Below are 18254 nucleotides of genomic sequence, written 5' to 3' on the forward strand. Positions count from 1 at the left end.
TAGCACACAAGGCTCCTTTCAAGTTAGACAAGAGCAAGATAATTGTTGGCCCTGGGGCAATAGGTATACATCCCAAGGTATGACTGGGAACACCCAGGGGTGCCAGTGACTGATGTGCTTTGTGCCCCAGGGACTGATCAGTGGAATGCCTTGTTAATAAAATTGGAGCCATGGGTGGGAGTTGGGAGTATATCATTGTTCTCACCCTCCCTAAACCCCTAAATCCAGTGTTCAGTTTGACTCATCCTTCTCTGTCAATAAAAAGGCCAGGATCCTGCATCAAGCAGCTTCCGGCATCCTACAGCCTGCTCCACAACGCCTGTTTCTTTCTTTTATCACTGTGGAGTTGCTGACTTAACAATTTACTAACAACACCTAGAGAAGTCAATAGCCAGCAGTGAGTTATTTTAAAAGATTGAGAAGAGAAGCACCCATATAGGCATGATCCGTGATTAGTCGACAAACATTAGTCAATTAATGGATTTCAGGTGAATGAGAGGCAGACTTCCTAATATGCTAAGTCTGCTATAAATAACCCCCATGGTGAAAAAGTGACCCCATGGATATTTTTCACTAATACTCAGCAACCTAGAAAATTTTTCTCATACCTTATAAAAAATAATGCATAACTGTCTCTTTTGATAAAAGTCCATATTTATATAAGGAATGCATTTTCCCCCATTTCTAGATTCAGGATAACTAGAGGCACCTGAAGGCCACTAGGAAATTGCTGTGCTTAACTTACCACTTACCTGCCTTCCGACTTACTTACTCATTATCAGTTCTTATTTATTACAAATCCAGAAAAACATTTTATGATCAGGGTCACTCGTCTTGCATTAATTAAAATTGATTTAACAAAAAGCATACCAAGCAAAGATGTCTCCAGTGATTTAGAATATTCCACAACACTGATATTAGTATTAACTTTTTAAATGTCTTAGTGCTTTCTTGTCATTTTTAGTCTCAAACTGAAAAATTCCCTGTTCCTTGAAAAAGTATTTCCTTCAGATCAGTGGAATGCTTAGCAATAGCTCTATGGAAAAGGACTAGTAATGGCTCTGATTTGTAGTACTGCCAAACACTGTGGTATCAATATTTTCACTGTGACTGATTTCCAGCTACCAATGTCACATCAGTAAATGTACCATCAGGAAAAGATGCCCAATAGAACACCATTATCAAGTATTTCCACCATTCAGTTTCAATAGATACTAAAATGCTCAGAAGTGTATAAAATAATGAAATTAAATATAATAACTAGGAAGTGATAAGTATATAATACTTTTGTTTTTAATACAATTTATGTTTATATAATGTAATTTTTCACAATGACTGTGTTTAACAACCACCTTACCAAATTCCTAAAAACTGAGCTAGGGTAGCTCATGAGCCAATAAGAACACTCCAGCATACACTGCTACTCTTTTCTGGGTCGGTTTGTTCTTTTTCTTAAAATTGTATGTAGAATACTCACTTTATGTCTTTTTGTCAAGACCATTACACAATTGAATGGTATGAACAATTTTGACATACCAATGGAGATTTTGAAATATTATTTTCATTTATTTTGTAAATAGTTTTGTCATTGTTTGTATTTTGACCAAATGCTATTTGGAAACATTCATGTGTTTTGTCTTTTCTGTTTTTCTCATTTCCGTCAGGAAAGGTTTTTTTAAAACTTATTTTTAGTTTTGTTGCAATGTGATTTGAGAAATGTGACCTATGCAATTTTTACTCTTGAAATTCATTAAGATAGTATTATGATGAAATATTTTTCATAATAAGAAGAGCAAAGGTTACAACTCTTGTTTATTAGAGTAGAAACATATCCCCACTTAATCTTCTCAAGAATCTTGTATAATACTGTTTTAGCTCAGAATACCTAAAAAAAAAAAAAACCAGAAACCCGCAGACTCTATGTACTGCTTTGTAGGTGGTGCAATCCCAGGGCAGCAAGAGAAGAGGATGAGAGAAAGCTACCAAAACAGTTATTCGGTCACACAGGACATCTCCCTGAATAACATGTGGAAATAAGTATACCACACAACAGTCCTCTGGGGAGAGATTTTCCTGTGGATTTTTCTGTTTTACTTTCAGATGGTTAAAATTCTCTCACTGGGCATTAACACCCCACAGTAGATTGTTTGCAGTGTTTATTACACTTCCTTCCCTCCCATTCTGAGTACATGTCCTTTGTAATGTGACTTTGCAGCAGCTCCTATCAAAAGGAGTCTCTCCATTCCTTGAATCTAGATTTGGCCAAGGGACTTTTTTTGGCCAATGGGACATGAATATAGGATGTTGAGCAGTGACTTGCAAAGAGCTTGTGCATTGAGGTTTCCCTATTTTGCTGCAGGGAACCTTCTGCCACCATGTAAATGACCTTTGACTAATCTACTGGGTGATGAGACAGGTTCACTTGTCCCCGTTTTTACTGAACCACTGCCAGGCATGTGGGTGAGGTCCTCCTAGACCTGCCAACAACCCACAGACCTATAATTCTGCTCTGCCCCATCCTGCCCATGTGAGCCAGTGAAGATGAGAACTGTCCAGCCACGCTCAGAATTGTAGAAATAAGTGCCCGCTATTTAAAGACGCTGTTTTGGAGTGTATAGCAAAAACCAAATGATGGACTCTTCCACATTTTATGATTGGGTTATCTGTTTCTTTGGGCTGCTGGAGAAGGTATATCCTTCAGTTTCTGTGGCGTCCCAAAGTGGTGGGAGGAGCTGAGCCTCTGGGGTTGCAGACCTATGTCACTAGAACCACTATAGCTCCCACCACAGTGGGGTAATGGGTGCCATGGTGAAGCCACACTGAAAAAGAGATGGAGGCAGAGAAGATGAAGTGATGGCTGGGATGCCCTTCAAGAAGGCCCAAAGTACAAGTTTTTGTAGGTAGGACTGTGCAATATGGAGATATATGTAACTGTACATATAGCTGTACATGTGTACATATAGCTGTTATTATATGTACATATAGCTATATGTATAATTTTATATAATATATTATACATATATCCTTTAACTTTGCTTCGGTAACGTACAAACTCTTATTTTCCTACCCTTTGCAAAAGGTAATGAAAATGAGATTCATGAATCTAAAAATTCAAAATGGTGCCCCCTAAATTAAGATCACACTTGGTAATGACATATTACACTAAAGATGAAGCAACCGAATATAATACATATAGGTGTACATATATTATATAGCTATTATTATCCAGGTAGAATTAAGACTCCTGGTTTGCAAAAAAAAATGAAACATGAATTAGCTTAAGGAATAAAAAGGTTAATTTATTATAAGGATTCAGGAAGGCATCAGGGCCTTAGAAAAGAGTCCATTTTTCAGGATTCTCTCTGTCTGTCATCCAGAGCTCAACATATTTAATTTTTCTCCTGTCTACAAACCAACTACTTTTTCTGCTTTCCCAGGACTCTGTGGAATAGATTACACATATGGCCTCTTAAATGCAGATGTTGCCTCTCCAGACCCACAGGTATGTTAAATTTCCAAAGGAAAGGAAAGAAGCTGATTAGTCACTTGTGTATCTCAGGTACAATCAGCTATGGGAGTGAGGTGTGGGGGATGGAGCTTCCCAGTGTTTGATCCCTGAGAATGGGAGCAAAGTGATGGATCCAGAGAAAGAAGGTGAAACTGAGAAACTCAAAACTTGTCTACCATATTTGCCCAGTTCAAAATGTGAGTAAATCAACCAAAGTTCAGGGAATAAAGCTGGCCATTCTCCGCTGCCTCCAAATGCCTTGAGTTCCTACTTCACGACCAAGCCTGGGCAAAACTCTCAACACAGGACTTCACAGCCACCACTGCCTACAGGGGACACTATGCTCCAGTCTCAAATCTCCAGGTTTAACATAAAGAGGCCTGAGTAGCAGTCCCAAAATGAAAAATGGCTATGAAAAATTTTAACTTTGCTTCAGTAACATACAAACCCTTATTTTCCATCTTTTACAAAAGGCGATAAGGAAAATGAGATTCATGAATCTAAAAATTCAAAATGATGCTCCCTAAATTAAGATCACACTTGGTAATGACATATTACACTAAAGATGAAGCAAACAAAGCAATAATATTGATTCAAAGGAAAGAATTCCAGAGTTCTTCAGCAATCCACCAAGGGTGATCAAAATTCTACCTTACAGTAAAAAAAGTAGAATTTTTTGAAATGTGTCAATTTCAAATAAAGTTTTGATATTTTTAGGCAAATGAACGCTATCAACAGGTACTGAGTGAAGGAAAATATAAATGTCAAATGGAAGCCATTCATTAATCAGTCATCAAAAGCACTTATGATTCTCAAGTTTTGAAGTAAAATTTTATATTAAATAATCATGCAAAAATATTAAAATATTTGCATGAATAAAGAAAAGCAAGAGTATTCCTAATAATGAAGCACAGTACCACTCTATTAAAAAATAATTTAAATCAAAGTGAGCACAAAATGGAAAATCAGGATTAAATCTGAAGGCAAAGCCAGAAGACAGGTTCAGTGCATATAAACTAGTTAGTCTTGTAATCGTAAATAATTGTAGAAGCAGCTAACACTTACTGAGTACTAACTCCATTCTTGAGGTATACACATTATGTTACTTTTCACTGAATCCTTACAATTATCTTCTGAAATATTTTTATAATTATTTTCATTAAGCAAATGATGAATCAAGGTTAAAGAGGATAACTAACTTACCCATGGCCATGCTTATAGTGATTCAGTCACAATTTGAACCCCAGTCGACTGGATGCCAAAAACCTCTCTCATGAGCAAAATACTTTGTGAGTAAGATGATTATTATAGCCTCCAGTTATTAAAGATCTAATTGTCATAAAGCCTGCAAATTGACATAGTACTTTGCATAGTACCTACAATTCTCAAAAAAAAAAAATTAATCAGTATTTGTTAAATGAACATTTACTTCCTATTTCCATACAGTTTTTTCCCCTTTATTTTTCTTATCTACTCAGCATGTTATTGTGACTTGCCCAGAACACCTTCTCTCCAAGATAAAAGTAGAGACACACTGAATAATGTATGTCCTTAGCTCTCATTTCTCTACTCATCATATAGACCACCACCTTTCTTGTGACAACACATCCTGCAACAAAATAGACAGGCAGGCAGGCAGATGACAAATGATTAATAGATAGATAAACAGACATATACTTACATACATGTAATTTGTAAAACAGTATATACTTGGGTCAGTTATGGCCTTCTTTATATCATTTGTTTTTGATTTATTCCTGCCAAGGATATGTGTATGTACAGCAGTCCTGACTCCGGCAGGAAGCCCTCCTCCTCGATAAGGACTTTAGTAGCCATCCCTTGGGCTGGGTTATTTTTACAGTTGGCTGCTCTGCCCCTTGTATAATGGTTCCTTTTAACTTTAACTTCAGAGAGTAAGCTTAATCATTAAATTCTAAATATTACCTTATAAGCACTTCTAGCCCATGAAGTACCCCCAAATAGTATAGGATTTCTTTTTTTCCTTTTATAGCAGGTAGGATAAAACTTAACCATTTAATCATTTTCTTTTAAAGACTTAGAAAATTAGTAAAATTTGTAAAAATTAGTGAAAATGGCCTAATTTTAAGCAGAGTAGGCCATCTAAAACAATTGTAGAAGAAAACCAGGCAGGAAAATTTAAAAAAATATATTAACTAGATGGGCCTCCCTGGTGGAGCAGGGGTTGAGCACTGGGCTGCGAAGCTGCCCGCAGCCTCTGCTGCGCCAGTTCAATCCCCAGCCGCCGGCGAGGGTCCCACATGGCGCGCAGACCTCTCCTGCCGCCCCCTGCTCCCCTCAGCAGTGTACTTCGGTCCTTCTGCCTGCTCTGCTCCCCGCTCTGGCTCTGGTGAATTCTCTCACCCTCCCGTGCTTCTGACTGTACCCAGTGCTTGTATAAATAAATAAATAAATCTTTAAATAAATATATATATAAACTAGAAAGCAGAGAAAGAAAGAAGTAAAACCAGCAATATTATAAAGAAGCAAGAACTGGAAAAACCTAAAATATTTGTATATTGATCTTTCAAAAAAAAACCCCAAGGGCTTGTGTTAAAGGCCAAATTATCATATATTTCTGATATACTAAAGAACAATTACTAGAAAGGAAATAGAGAAATAGTAACTTTCTCAAAATATGGACATCTTTACAAATGTATTTAACCTGTGATAAATATATTGATAAGGAACCCTAAATCAGGACAACTATTAATTTTATCTTATAGCTTTATAATATGAAACAAGTTAATGCATATTTTATTCTCTTTATTCCTGGATACTTCTAGTAATATTATAATTTTCATTTTAACCCTAAACCAATTCTGATAAAGACTTGAAAAAAGTTACTATTTTTCTGCTAAAAGCCATCTGCTCTTCTGGGGAGCAGCCTGATAGCACTATGCAGCTCAATTCGGCAGTGAGACGAAGTCCTGGCCAACAGACAAGAGCAGAAGTGAATGCACCTCTTCAGGTGTTCACTCTTCCTTTCCCGTCAGCCTAATCCAGAAATGGTGATTCAGATGGGATCATGCACACAGTGACAATGTCCTGGGGAATGACTCTGTAGAGCAGAGTTGTCCTGCCAACCTGGACTGCTCCCTTGGGAACATGGGAACAGTTAAGTGAGAGAGAAGGAAATTTCTTTTTGTTAAAGCAGCTTAGTTTAACTATTAAAAGTACAGTCTATTCTTGTAGGGTCAAGTTGCCACCTTATTTAGTATAGTCCTCTCTTCGTAAATAGTTATTATTCTGAGTAGAAGAATAATACCTTCTGCCACCATTAATACATTGAAAAGGTGATGAAAATTTGTGAATTACTTTGTAGTGAAAAGTTCAATATACATCTTAAATCATTCTCTTCTTTGGCCTAGAATTCTATATAACTAGTTGTTGAGATTTCTGTTTCAGATATCTACTGCTTACTGACATGAACACTGTTTAGATTTAAAATAAAAAAAACATAATTGTTTACTCCCCCTAAATCTGGCACGTTTCACTGAGATGCCAAAGGCAGTGAAGAAACAGACTAAGCTAAGAATTCCCTGACTGTATTCTTCCACTTCTTTCATTCCTATTACATCACCAGTCCAGCTCATATTTCACTGGAAGAAACACAAAGTGTGAATGTTTCCTGTTTGTCACTAGAAGTGAAAGCCTTACTTGAGTTTATTTTACAAATTGGCTGCACAGGTGTTACATGACACATTGGGATAAATTCCCTTCACAATTACCTTTTATGTACCTTTAAAAACTAAGAGATACAACCATATTGTCCATTCCTAAAATTATTTAGAGAACTTCTAAGCGAAACATTTGTTTAGACTCACTCATTACTTCGAGCATACATCATTAGGGCTACTTGTTACACAATGCCAACCTACTTGGCATCAACACTTGCCAAAATCATTCCAGTTCAACGTATAAAATGCTGTGTGCTTTAAAATATAAAATGCACATATCCCGCTGACATTTTTTCAGATTTTCATTTTCTATGTTCTTATTTCTCAGCATATTAATTCAGGGTATATAATCAGTCTATCCATTCTAATATCAACATAAAGGTAAAGTATCTTACCCTCATGAAAGAGAAGTCAGGATGAGGAAAACTAACTTATGTATCCCAATAGACAAAATGTGCATACATTAAAGAAGTATTGGGGAGATGAATATTCAAAAGACAGCTGTTATACTTGCACTGTACTATCTCTGTGTTATGATTTGGAATCTTCAATGTACACCTGATATTTGAATTACATCATAATTAGCACATCTTGGAAGTCCAGATAACTAGATACAAAAATGCATAAGGAAAACAATGGCAGGGAAAGGCTACATAGGATTACACATGGCAGAGACAAAGCAAAATATTAATCAATGACAAATATTATGCAGTGACAAATAGCTCAAATTTGGGGGATTAAGATAGCTAACCTCAAGGTGTTTTAGTTTGTTAATGTGCCACCACACACATTCAGAGGTCTCTTAATAAGATATATTCAGCTTTTCCAGGATACCATCAAAGGATGCAAACAACAGAAAGTTAAGGGAAAAAGCACTGTGGTTGACCAAAAACTAAAGTTTAAGCACATTATTCTTAGCAGAGCATCCTACTCCTGAATTAGAATCCCATTTCCTATTGAGTCAATTCTAACAAGCATGTTTGTTGGTGTCTCAAATTTAATATAGGAAATCATAACATGGAATTGGGAGTGGAAAGTGAGAGGAACTATGAGAATGCTAGGGAGGAGACAGGAAAGTATAAAACACAAAGATAAAAGGTCTAGCACCCTGAGATCTTTTAAAGTACAAAGGGACTGTCACTCCTCAGCAAACTGCCAAGGCTTCAGGGCCATATGCCATCATGACAGCCCTAAGTCACTATGGAAGATTAAACTATATTCAGTTACTTCAAAAGGCAAGTAAGTGTACCATTGATACTTAAGAACTTTATTGAAAGCAATTATCTGTTTTCTATTTTATGCATAAATGTAATGTTCAGCTGTTTTAGAAAATTCGCTTGTAGAAACAGGCTAAGGCTTTACTGCAAATAATCTCATTACTATGAACCATCTCTCGGATCTTTACCCAGAGAATAATTGTCATTGACCCAATTTACAGTGGTAGGAAATACCCCAATTTTTCCAATAGATATGTTTTGATCTGATTGCTGCAACTTGCCCAGGCCCGCTGACGGATGGTTTCAAGTATGCAGTCAGTACTATTGAGCACTAACAACTGCTTGAAATGTGGTATTTCCTTCCCAACCAGAATAAAGAAAACAGCAAACTAGGAACTGCTATATACTGGACATGGGATAGGTGTAACTCCTAAAGCAAATAAGAGCAAGTCCTTCCAGACAAGGCAGCACCTTCCAAAATCACTGCAGATGAATAGATATCTTAAAAAGTACTTTTTCTTGGTTCACTTCTGAAGATGTTTAGAATATGACAAAAATCAAAAATTCTAATTTTGCTTTCAAAGCCTGTTTTTTCTACTATAGAATTCATTATTTTAATGCCTTTTTTACAACACTTTCAGTTTAAATTGCTCAGAACTAGTCAGTGATAATCCTAGTAACTTTAGTTAAATCATTTTTATTTAATTTCACACTTATCAACTAAATACTTTCAAAGCTCATGTGTCTCTTCAACCCATTCCTTCTTTTAATAAATATTTACTGAGCTTTTACTGCCAGGTACTTAGTTGAATTCCAAGCAATTCAATAGGAAACATAGCATAGCCAGGCCTATAAAGCTTAGTACCTTTGTGATTAAAATGATTGAATGACATTGAGCTTCTCAGTGCCTCTTGAGACAGTTATAAACACTCTACTAAGGTCTGGACTTATGATTCCATGTGACAAATAACTATTAAATGTGAACATGTTACACATTTCAAATACACATTCTTGAATGTATACATTTACCTATATATTAGATGTTCAAAGGTTTAAAATCTACTTTTCTTCTCTGTGAGGGAAATAAGCACAATGAATACCATGGTAAAATTCTACAGTTTAACTTTCTTATCTTTGAGGAAGAGGTAAACACATAACATTTAATAAATCTTGAGATTATCTAAAAGCCTTTTCTTTTCCAATAAATATTAGGAAAACATTTCAAAGTAGGAATATTTCCCGAAACTGAGGCTAACCAATTCTGACGATTGAGGGATCCTAAGGCATTTCCTCTCCTATACAAAATGATTTCAGAGAAGTTTCTACCTAATTTAAAATCACCGTATCAAGCATATAGAATAAAAATTCAGAAAAACGTTATTAAAGTATCACACATATGTGTCTTTGTGCCACTTAGCAATAGTGATTTACTCAATCCCAATTAAATATATTAAAATGAGTGCATTTTATCAAAGGAAAATCTGAGTATAAAATGAAAAGGCTCAAGGAATTAGATTTTTGCCAGAATGTTGAAATACGATGCCATTTTAGTTTTTACATGCAATTAATAAAAAAGTTAGTATTTATTCCTATTATGGTTTTCATCTATGTGCTACTTTCATTTTCAAGTTAATAGAATGATTTTCACACTGATTTACCTGAGAACACCAACTGGGTTTACTTGAAGATTTTACCTCCCTCATCATATTTTATAGGGAAAGGAGTATATTCTAAAGAAGTTTTAGCATACAACATTAACAGTTTTCTTCAGTTTTGAGCCCCTTAGCTATTAAGAGTAATTGAAGGAATGATGTTTAATAAACCTATATACTAAAAGTTAAAGAGTTAACTACATTTCCACCTCTTCAACTGCTCAAATTTCAAGGACTGCTACTGCTAATGACATATAAAACTGGCATGACAGGAGAGAATGTTGAGTACAGGAGAGTGACAAATACATTTCTTCTTCAAAAAACTAATCCATAGGAAAAGGATAGGGAAAGACATAAACCTTTTAGGTAAAACAACTAAAAAACATGCTGCCATGCAGAACAATCTCGGAATCCATTTAATTTTATTCAAAAACATCACCCTTGAAAACCTTAATCAAGGACTTGGAATCCTAATTAGATATTAAAAAGTACAGCACAAAGAAATCTATTTAAAACAGTAATGGGCTTACAGAATGCTTTTTAGGAACCACACCTAATTAGTCTATTCATGTCTTGTGTAAATTTTAAGCATCCCCAAATGTTCTATAGCTCCAAATAACCTGTAGAAAAGTGGAAGAACCACTTTTTGCCACATTAATTCAAACTAAAGAATTTTTCTTCCCAAGTTATGTAACAGTGAAATCATGAAGGAAACCTTATCTTTACCTAAAAAACCAGAAGCATTAGTTACCATTTAAACTTTAACAAAATGTCTTTCTTTGATAACCAATGGCCTTAAAAAAAAAATAAGCAATAAAGTCAAATTTGTGTCTATAACCGTAACATCTAATCAATCGAAAAGTAAAAAACCCAATCTGTATTCCGTCTGCAACAACTACGTAATCCCCAGCACTATGTACAGCAATTAAATTAAATCTGATAACACTCCTTAAAATTAAGATTCCCATAGTCTGAAGAGGGCAGACTAAATAAAAATTAAGACACTGCTTTGGTTACTGTTTAAAATAATAACATCTATGCTGATAAGAGCAGAAGGCAATATTTAATCAGAGACTGTGTTGGTTAAAACAATACTTGCACCTCCCTATTTATTTGCCAATGGGTTTGTCTAGAGTTTTAGAAAGGAATTATAATTAGAAATAATGAGAGCAATTTCTTGAGTTATCCCACCTTTAAATTATATTTCATTGAGACAGCCTTTAAAATTACTAATGATTATCCTATGCTATTCATGGGAGAACTTAAGAAATCTCGTAATTCTGTGACATCTTTACACATTAAAAAAAACTGTTCAAAATAAGACGTGAGATCCTTATAGACATCACTTTACAATTTACAAACGACTTAAGCCAAGAAAACGTTGTAAAAGTAAAATTATGCATTTTATTCATTCATCCCATCAGCTGAGAATTGCTCTATAATACAAATACAGTATTGTACAAAAAAAAATCACAAAATGTTACAAAATAAAAAAGTACAAACTGCATTACTTAATAAATATGACTAAAAGTAGTTAAAGCGGAAATGAGATAAATTTTAGGTGGCAACATTGTTTGACCCAGCAAACCATACAAACTCTTGTTCATAGACATTTTTATTTTTACATAATACAGGGCAATCCTATTTCTTGCCTTTTGGAAGAATTGAAAAGGAATAGAATATGAAGACAGTATTTTCCTGCTGTAATTGCCAAGGTTGGTTCAAAGCATTTGCGCTATTATTTTTTAAGTGTCTCAATGGAAACCAAGAAGCTATATAAAGCAGGAGGCTTATCACAAAGTTTTATATCACATTAAAATTCTTTTACAACGAAATGACAAATTTAAATAAAAACCAATTGAGAGCACCGGACCATATACCCTAAACATGAACTGGAGAACAGAATAATCGCTCTGCCATCAGCAAATATCAGACTTTCATTCAAGAGCTGGTACTATCCCTTATTAAAGGGAAAAAAAAAATTCTTCCCATCACTTTCCCCTAAGTATTTCTTTTTAAAGGAGTGACCACTTCTAAAAAAACTGACATTTCAAAACAATTCTGTTTCATCAAAATGGAATGGGTCAATCAACTGGTAACACAGATGCATCAATATCCACTTGAAATAATCATCTAAAAATTCAAATTCAACAACATAAGATAAATGCTAAATCACAAACTGCTCAAAATAACAAACTTCATAAAGCACTTCTCTGGATTTATGCTGGAAAGCTGTTTCTCAAAATGGAACACGTCATAGATGAGGGTACATCAATTTTTAAAAATGTTGTGCAAAAATACAATTTTATAGAAAATAGATTACCAGGAATGAACAAATTTACACTGTGAGAAATTAGCTTGCAAATTAAGTAGTGCTAACTTTATACAGCAAATTATAAATAGCAGTAGGACCACCCAAAGCCATCATGAAACATCATTTAGGTGCCCAGCAACCTTCAGCTCTGAGGAAAAAAACATTCAAAAACAAATGATTAAGGCATTACACCTACAGTAAATCTACTAGGAAGTTGAAAAGTGCTATTACCCTGATTAGAGTTCATATAATTCTCCAAACACTCTGTATGCCATTTTCCCAGGGTGTAGGTTTTCAGAGATTTCAAGAGCATGCATTTTGTTCAATATACATTTTGGACAGGGATATGGCCATGGATTTGGCAAGTTCTTCATCGCGTTTTCTTTGTACTTGCGTTTGTTTGCACCAATTGTCATACTCTGGATTAGGATAGGAGTGATCAAACACCGCATCATAATGTCCATTGCTGAGCCAACTGAGCCAAATACTAGGCCTTAGGGAATCTTCTGGGCCCAAATAGTGAATCATGGTAGACACGGTGGGGCTCTCCAGCCTCCCTCCAGTCGTTAAATGTATATTCACATTCAGCATCTGCCCCATGGCCAGCAACTCGGGATACCCGGCCCAGGCTCCGTCCTGAGCAGCAGCAATGATAAACTCCCCCACGTCGCCCTCGATCAAGGGCCCGAAGTGGTCGAGGTGGTCGGCGATGTAGTGCACCGTCTGCTCCCTCAGCTCGCGGTGCAGGCTCTGGTCCCCATACACGGTCTTGCTGACGGCGCGGTACAGACAGTTGCCGTCGGGAATTATGTGAAACCGGTACTTATTCCTCTGCCGCAGGTACTTGTCCTGCCTCTCCACCTCCGCCAGGTACAGAGCCAGTTTCTCATCCCGGGGATCCGCCCTGGAGACGACCCCCGCCTCGGCCGCGCCGCTCTGGGCCACTTCTCCGCTGGGGGGCGGGGGCGCCTCGGCCTCGGGGTCGGGGCGCCGCGCCTCGTCCGCGCCGGGAGGGTCGCCGGCCCGCTCCCAGCCGCGGAGGCTCCTCTCCGCCGGGTGCTCCTCGCCCCAGGGGCCGGGGCCGGGCTCCGGGCTCCCGGGCGGCGGCGGCGCGGGGCCCCGGTGCTTGGCGGCCGCCAGGGCCTGGCGGTGCTCGCTCAGTCGGAAGTTTCTGTCCGGCCCCTCGCGGGCCGCGTCCAGGCCGGCGGGCTCGGCGCAGTCGGGCCGCAGCAGCTCCTCCAGGAGCCAGGCCGAGGAGCCCCGCCGCGGCGGCACGGGGGCGCCGGGCGCCGGGGCGAGCAGGAGGCAGCGGCCGCGCGGGGCGGCGGGCGGCGCGGGGCCGGGCTCGGGGCCGTGCAGCAGGAGGCGGTCGGCGCCCAGGGCGCGCACGGTGATCTGCGCCGTGGACGTGTAGTGCGGCGGCAGCGGCGGCTTGCAGGCGCCTCCGGGCGGGCCGGCGGCGGCGGCGGCCGCGGTGGGGGCGGCGGCCCCGGACACCATCTCGTAGCAGGAGAAGGCGGGCATCTTGGCGGGGGCGGCGGCTTCCCGGGGCTCGGCGGCCGCGCTCGGCTGGCACTCACCGGTCTCGGGCTCCGGCGCGCCGCCGGCGGGGGCGGGCGGCTGCAGGGAGACCTTGAAGGGGCCGGCGGCGGCGTTGGCGGCGGCGGCGGCGGGCGGGGCGGCGGCCGCGGCCGTGGGACCCGGTGCCCCGGCTGGGTAGTGGGTGCAGACGCTGCTGTAGAGCTGCATGTCCCTGCCCGCCGCTCGGCCCCTTATAGGCGCGGCGAGCTCCGGCGCGGGGACACACCCTCCGGGCCCGGGGGAGGGCTCCGGCCGAGCGCGGTGACCCAGAGCCCCGAGAATAGAAATGAGCGCAGGGCCGCGGGCCGCCCGCGCGTCAGGCGCCGCGAATAGCGCCCGGGCCCCCGCCAAATTCCTGCTGCGCCACAGCGCGCGGTGGGGGCGGGGAGGGGGCGCGCGCGCGAACCCCGCCGGCGCGCTCGGCCCGCAAGCCCGGGGCGCCGAGCCCGCTGCCGCTGCTCCGGCCCGCGGCGGCCGCAGGGGACTCTCGGAGGAAGCCGCCCGCCCCGCTGGAGCGCGTCCCGCCGGCGGAGAGCAGTGCAGGGCGCGCGCCGCGGCTGGGGGCGGGGCCGCGGTTGTTTACCTCAGGCCGCGCGGCCGCGTCACGTGGGCCCGCTGGAATGTGCGCTCGTCGCGGCGCCCCATTCAGCCGCGCCGATTCGCCCCGCCCTGGGTTGGCGCCCCGCCCCGTTCGGCGGACGTCATGGGCGTGGCTGCCGGCGTGTGGGCGGGGCGGAGCGCGAGGCGCGGAGACTCGGTGGCCTGCGACAACAGAGGGTTTCCGGGTCGCTCCGCCTACGTCCGTCCCGCGCTTGGGCGGGGGCTGCCTCTGCGCGGCGGCGGCGGGGTGTGGCCGGGGGGGCGCTCCTGGGCGCGAGGTGGAAGGCTGTGGAGGCGGGCGTTTGGGAAGAGTGCTCGGTAAGGAAGGTTGAACGCTGCCTGGAAGCCTACATGGCCTCTGTGTGGCCATTGACCGCTGTTCATGACGGCTTCGTCACCGCCCTGTCTTATTGATTCGCCTCTTAGGATTAAACCGTTATGGGGCCGTGAGGCCTCCGGCCCACCCCGGGGCTTTACTGCCCTCTTAAACCGAAACCGACTTTTCTGCACCCTTAACCCAGGTGGACTAGCAAGCACATGACTTGACTGAAAAGCTTTTCAATCAGCTTATGTAATGCCACATGCCATACCTCCTGGGGCCTTTTGAAAATAAGACTGCTAAGCATAGGTCAGGGGCAAAGAGAGATTTCTCATGCGTTCCAAGGCATGTTGGGATGTTGAAAACTAGACGAGGCATACCTTAATTTTATTGTGATTGGTTTGATTGCACTTAAATAACAGCACCTTGTACAAATTGAAGGTTTGTGGCAACCCAGCAAGTCTTACAGATGCCATTTTCCCAAGAGCCAAATGGTTGACATTTTTTGTACCAGTACAGTATTTTTAAATTTTATTTAGACTACTGTATTCAACAGACTATAATGTATTAAAAGCCCTGGCTAGGGTAGCCATAACTTTTGTGCGCACTAGGAAAGCAAAATATTCTTGTGACTGTTTTGTGATATTTGCTTTATTGTAGTTGTTGGGGGCAGAAGAAAAATTTCATCTTGCCCCTCTAGAGTCTTCTAGGCTGGCAAATAAGCATCAGAGTGAGAAGAGAAAAAATAAAGTTTTATAGTAACTTGAATATCCCCTGTATGCATGGGATAAACCCAGTAAAACTTAGTAACTCAAAATACTATAAATCATCCCCTTACATAACTTCAGCTAAGACATGGAAGGGAGACAGGCAACAAGCCTTTGTCTTTTGTGCAGATTTGGGTTTTGCCTTCTTCTGGTAAGGTGAAGAAGAAACTCTTACAAAAGGAAATTTTTCCTTTACACCTGTAAATTTCTCTTACAGGAAAACAAAACCCCAGGCACCTTCCACCCAACCTTTTGAGGTCCTCTTTGAAGTATATTTTGTGTCAAAGATCATCTTGGCAGTGGCATATTTTATACCCCTACGCAGTGGTCTAGAGCCAAACAGACAATATCAGGTATGCCCGTAGTATGCTCTTTGTAAAGGGGAGCTGGAATATTCATATACTAGACCCTTTGCTAACTAAGGTTAGCAGGCCACTTTTGCTTTTTTCTCACTGCTCAAGTGCTAAATTAACAGACTGAATTCATATTGAACCCAGAAGCTATCCCACTATTTTAGAGATAGAAAAGGTCATGGTATATGTCTCCCCTACCCTTCCACTGGAATGTAAATTACACAAATGGGATCTTGTTTGCTATTGTAGTTAGATCCCTTAGCACAGTGCCTGGCACATAGTTGGAGCTAATTAATGGTTATTGTGTGAGTGAATTAATGGAAAAGGAGTTCCTGAAATTTCTTAGACTGTAAAGAAGCCAGAAGTTATGATCCCAGTCTCTTGACCCTAGCCAGGGCTTTTAATTTGCCAGGGGAGGTATAATTAGCAGGATTCCATCAGCAGCTATTTGCTGCTTCAACCATGTTAGGTAAATGGACTCATGAGAAAGTAAAACAACTGTCTAACCATCTTTTCAACTCCCGGTGACTACCTATTGGGAGCTCAGTCCCTCTGGCCAGTTACACAATGGAAATTTCTTAGGTTTCGTCATTGACTTTTGAGGTGACTGTTGTTGTGTATTAAGCACCTTAATTATAAGTCACACCGAATTCTACAGTTAGCATTTCAGTAACAGTTGTTCTGAAGTAGAAAACAATAGTAAGATAACCCTCAAATAATATTTACTGAGTACTCATTGTCTACCTAGCAGAGCTAGCATAATAGGAACCTGAAGGGAGATGAGGAAACTTAAAATTTAAGTCCTAAAGCAAGAATTGTTACAGGGAACAATCAGGGTATAGGCCAAAGGTGTAAGATGAAAGAATTCACCAGACAGTGGAGAACAGATAATGTGATTTATTGAAATACACTGCTAAGAGAGAGGCAAGACTAGAGAGATGGACTGTGGGCAGAGTCCTGAGGCTCTATACTGCAGGCATCATTGATTGGTTAAGATGACTAGTCTTGGGTGTGTCCTGATTGACCATCCAGATCAGCTTAATGGATCATCAGCTTAGTGGATCCCCAGCTTAGCAACTCAGTTCCCAAGGCCGTCCCATCCACTCCCTTTATCCATTCAAGCTTCCCAAACTTGCTCACTGGACAGGGAGTGGGGGCTTATTTTTTAAATTTAGTAATGATACCACCACAAGAATATGTTTTTAATAGTTTGGGTGAGCACTGGGTGGGGTGGGGGTGATAACACACTAGAATGTGGCAGTAAAAGTGTCCATTCTAAAAGGATCCAACCAAAATTTATTATTAAAATAAATAAATAAACAAATTAAATAAATAAATAAATAAAAGGATCCAACCATCTGTGTGCACAGTGGCAAGATTCTTAGTATGATAGATCTTTAATGTAATTATTGTTATAGAGAGAAAAAAAGTTTATTTCTAATAAAACTTTCCTAAAAAATACCCCAAATTATCCATCCGCTCATGGGTAACTGCCCAGCCAAACAGGCTTGACCCAAAGAGGGGCTGCTGAGGCCCGAAATCTTGGCACAAGTTTAAGGCACCTTCTTTCAGAGAAATAAAAGAAAGGGACCAGGCAAGTCTAAGATAAAAGGAGGAGCAAAATAAAAATACAAATCAAGTTAATAGTTGTCTATCAACTTCCCCATATATCTCTCACCCGTGTCTCTTCCAAGTGTCTCTACATGTCTGTTCTCCACGAGTCTCCTCCAAGACATAGAAGCAAGAGGCCTTTTCAATCTTCCATGTTATATAGCTTCACCTTGCTCATAGTCCCAAGTAGCTAGTTCAAGACGTCTGCACGTGTATAGGGCCACAGAACATGGTATCTCCCCTACCAAAAGGACAGTCTTGGTCTGACATACCAAATGAGGAACAAATGTAAATGGAAATGTGAGGATGACGAAATTTAGCATACATGAAGTTTCTTTTTTATTTTTCTTGTAGTTTTGGGGAGGGTGGACTATGTAAGACTGCATATTCACTGTGCGAATCAATGTCCACTCTATATTTCAATCTGGAAGTCTTCCTGGAGGAAATGATACTTTAGGAAACTCGAAGCAGGGAGTTGTTGGAAATGGCCGTTGTTTTCTGTCCTTTACATCTAAGTGAAGGCAAGACCTCACAAGTTATATAGCAAAGAGATCTGAGTGGGGGGAAAGGGAGACAAATCTGATTCCTTAATATTCCATCTGTAAAGAATTCCTAATGATTCTATTCTGGAAAG

At 40.6% G+C, this 18254-nt stretch overlaps 1 protein-coding gene across 1 annotated transcript; it reads right to left on the reverse strand.

The window, feature by feature from the left end:
* Positions 1-12678: 12678 nt before the first annotated feature.
* Positions 12679-14138, reverse strand: OTUD1 (OTU deubiquitinase 1; the record flags this gene model as incomplete). The annotated part of the gene is made up of 1 exon (XM_084254229.1): positions 12679-14138. One exon carries the CDS (start codon positions 14136-14138, stop codon positions 12693-12695), a length of 1446 nt encoding a protein of 481 aa, XP_084110355.1. The 3' UTR covers positions 12679-12692.
* Between the last annotated feature and the right edge of the window lie 4116 nt (positions 14139-18254).

The sequence above is a fragment of the Talpa europaea genome (genome assembly GCF_964194135.1).
Source record: "Talpa europaea genome assembly, chromosome: 14".
Lineage (NCBI taxonomy): Eukaryota > Metazoa > Chordata > Mammalia > Eulipotyphla > Talpidae > Talpa > Talpa europaea.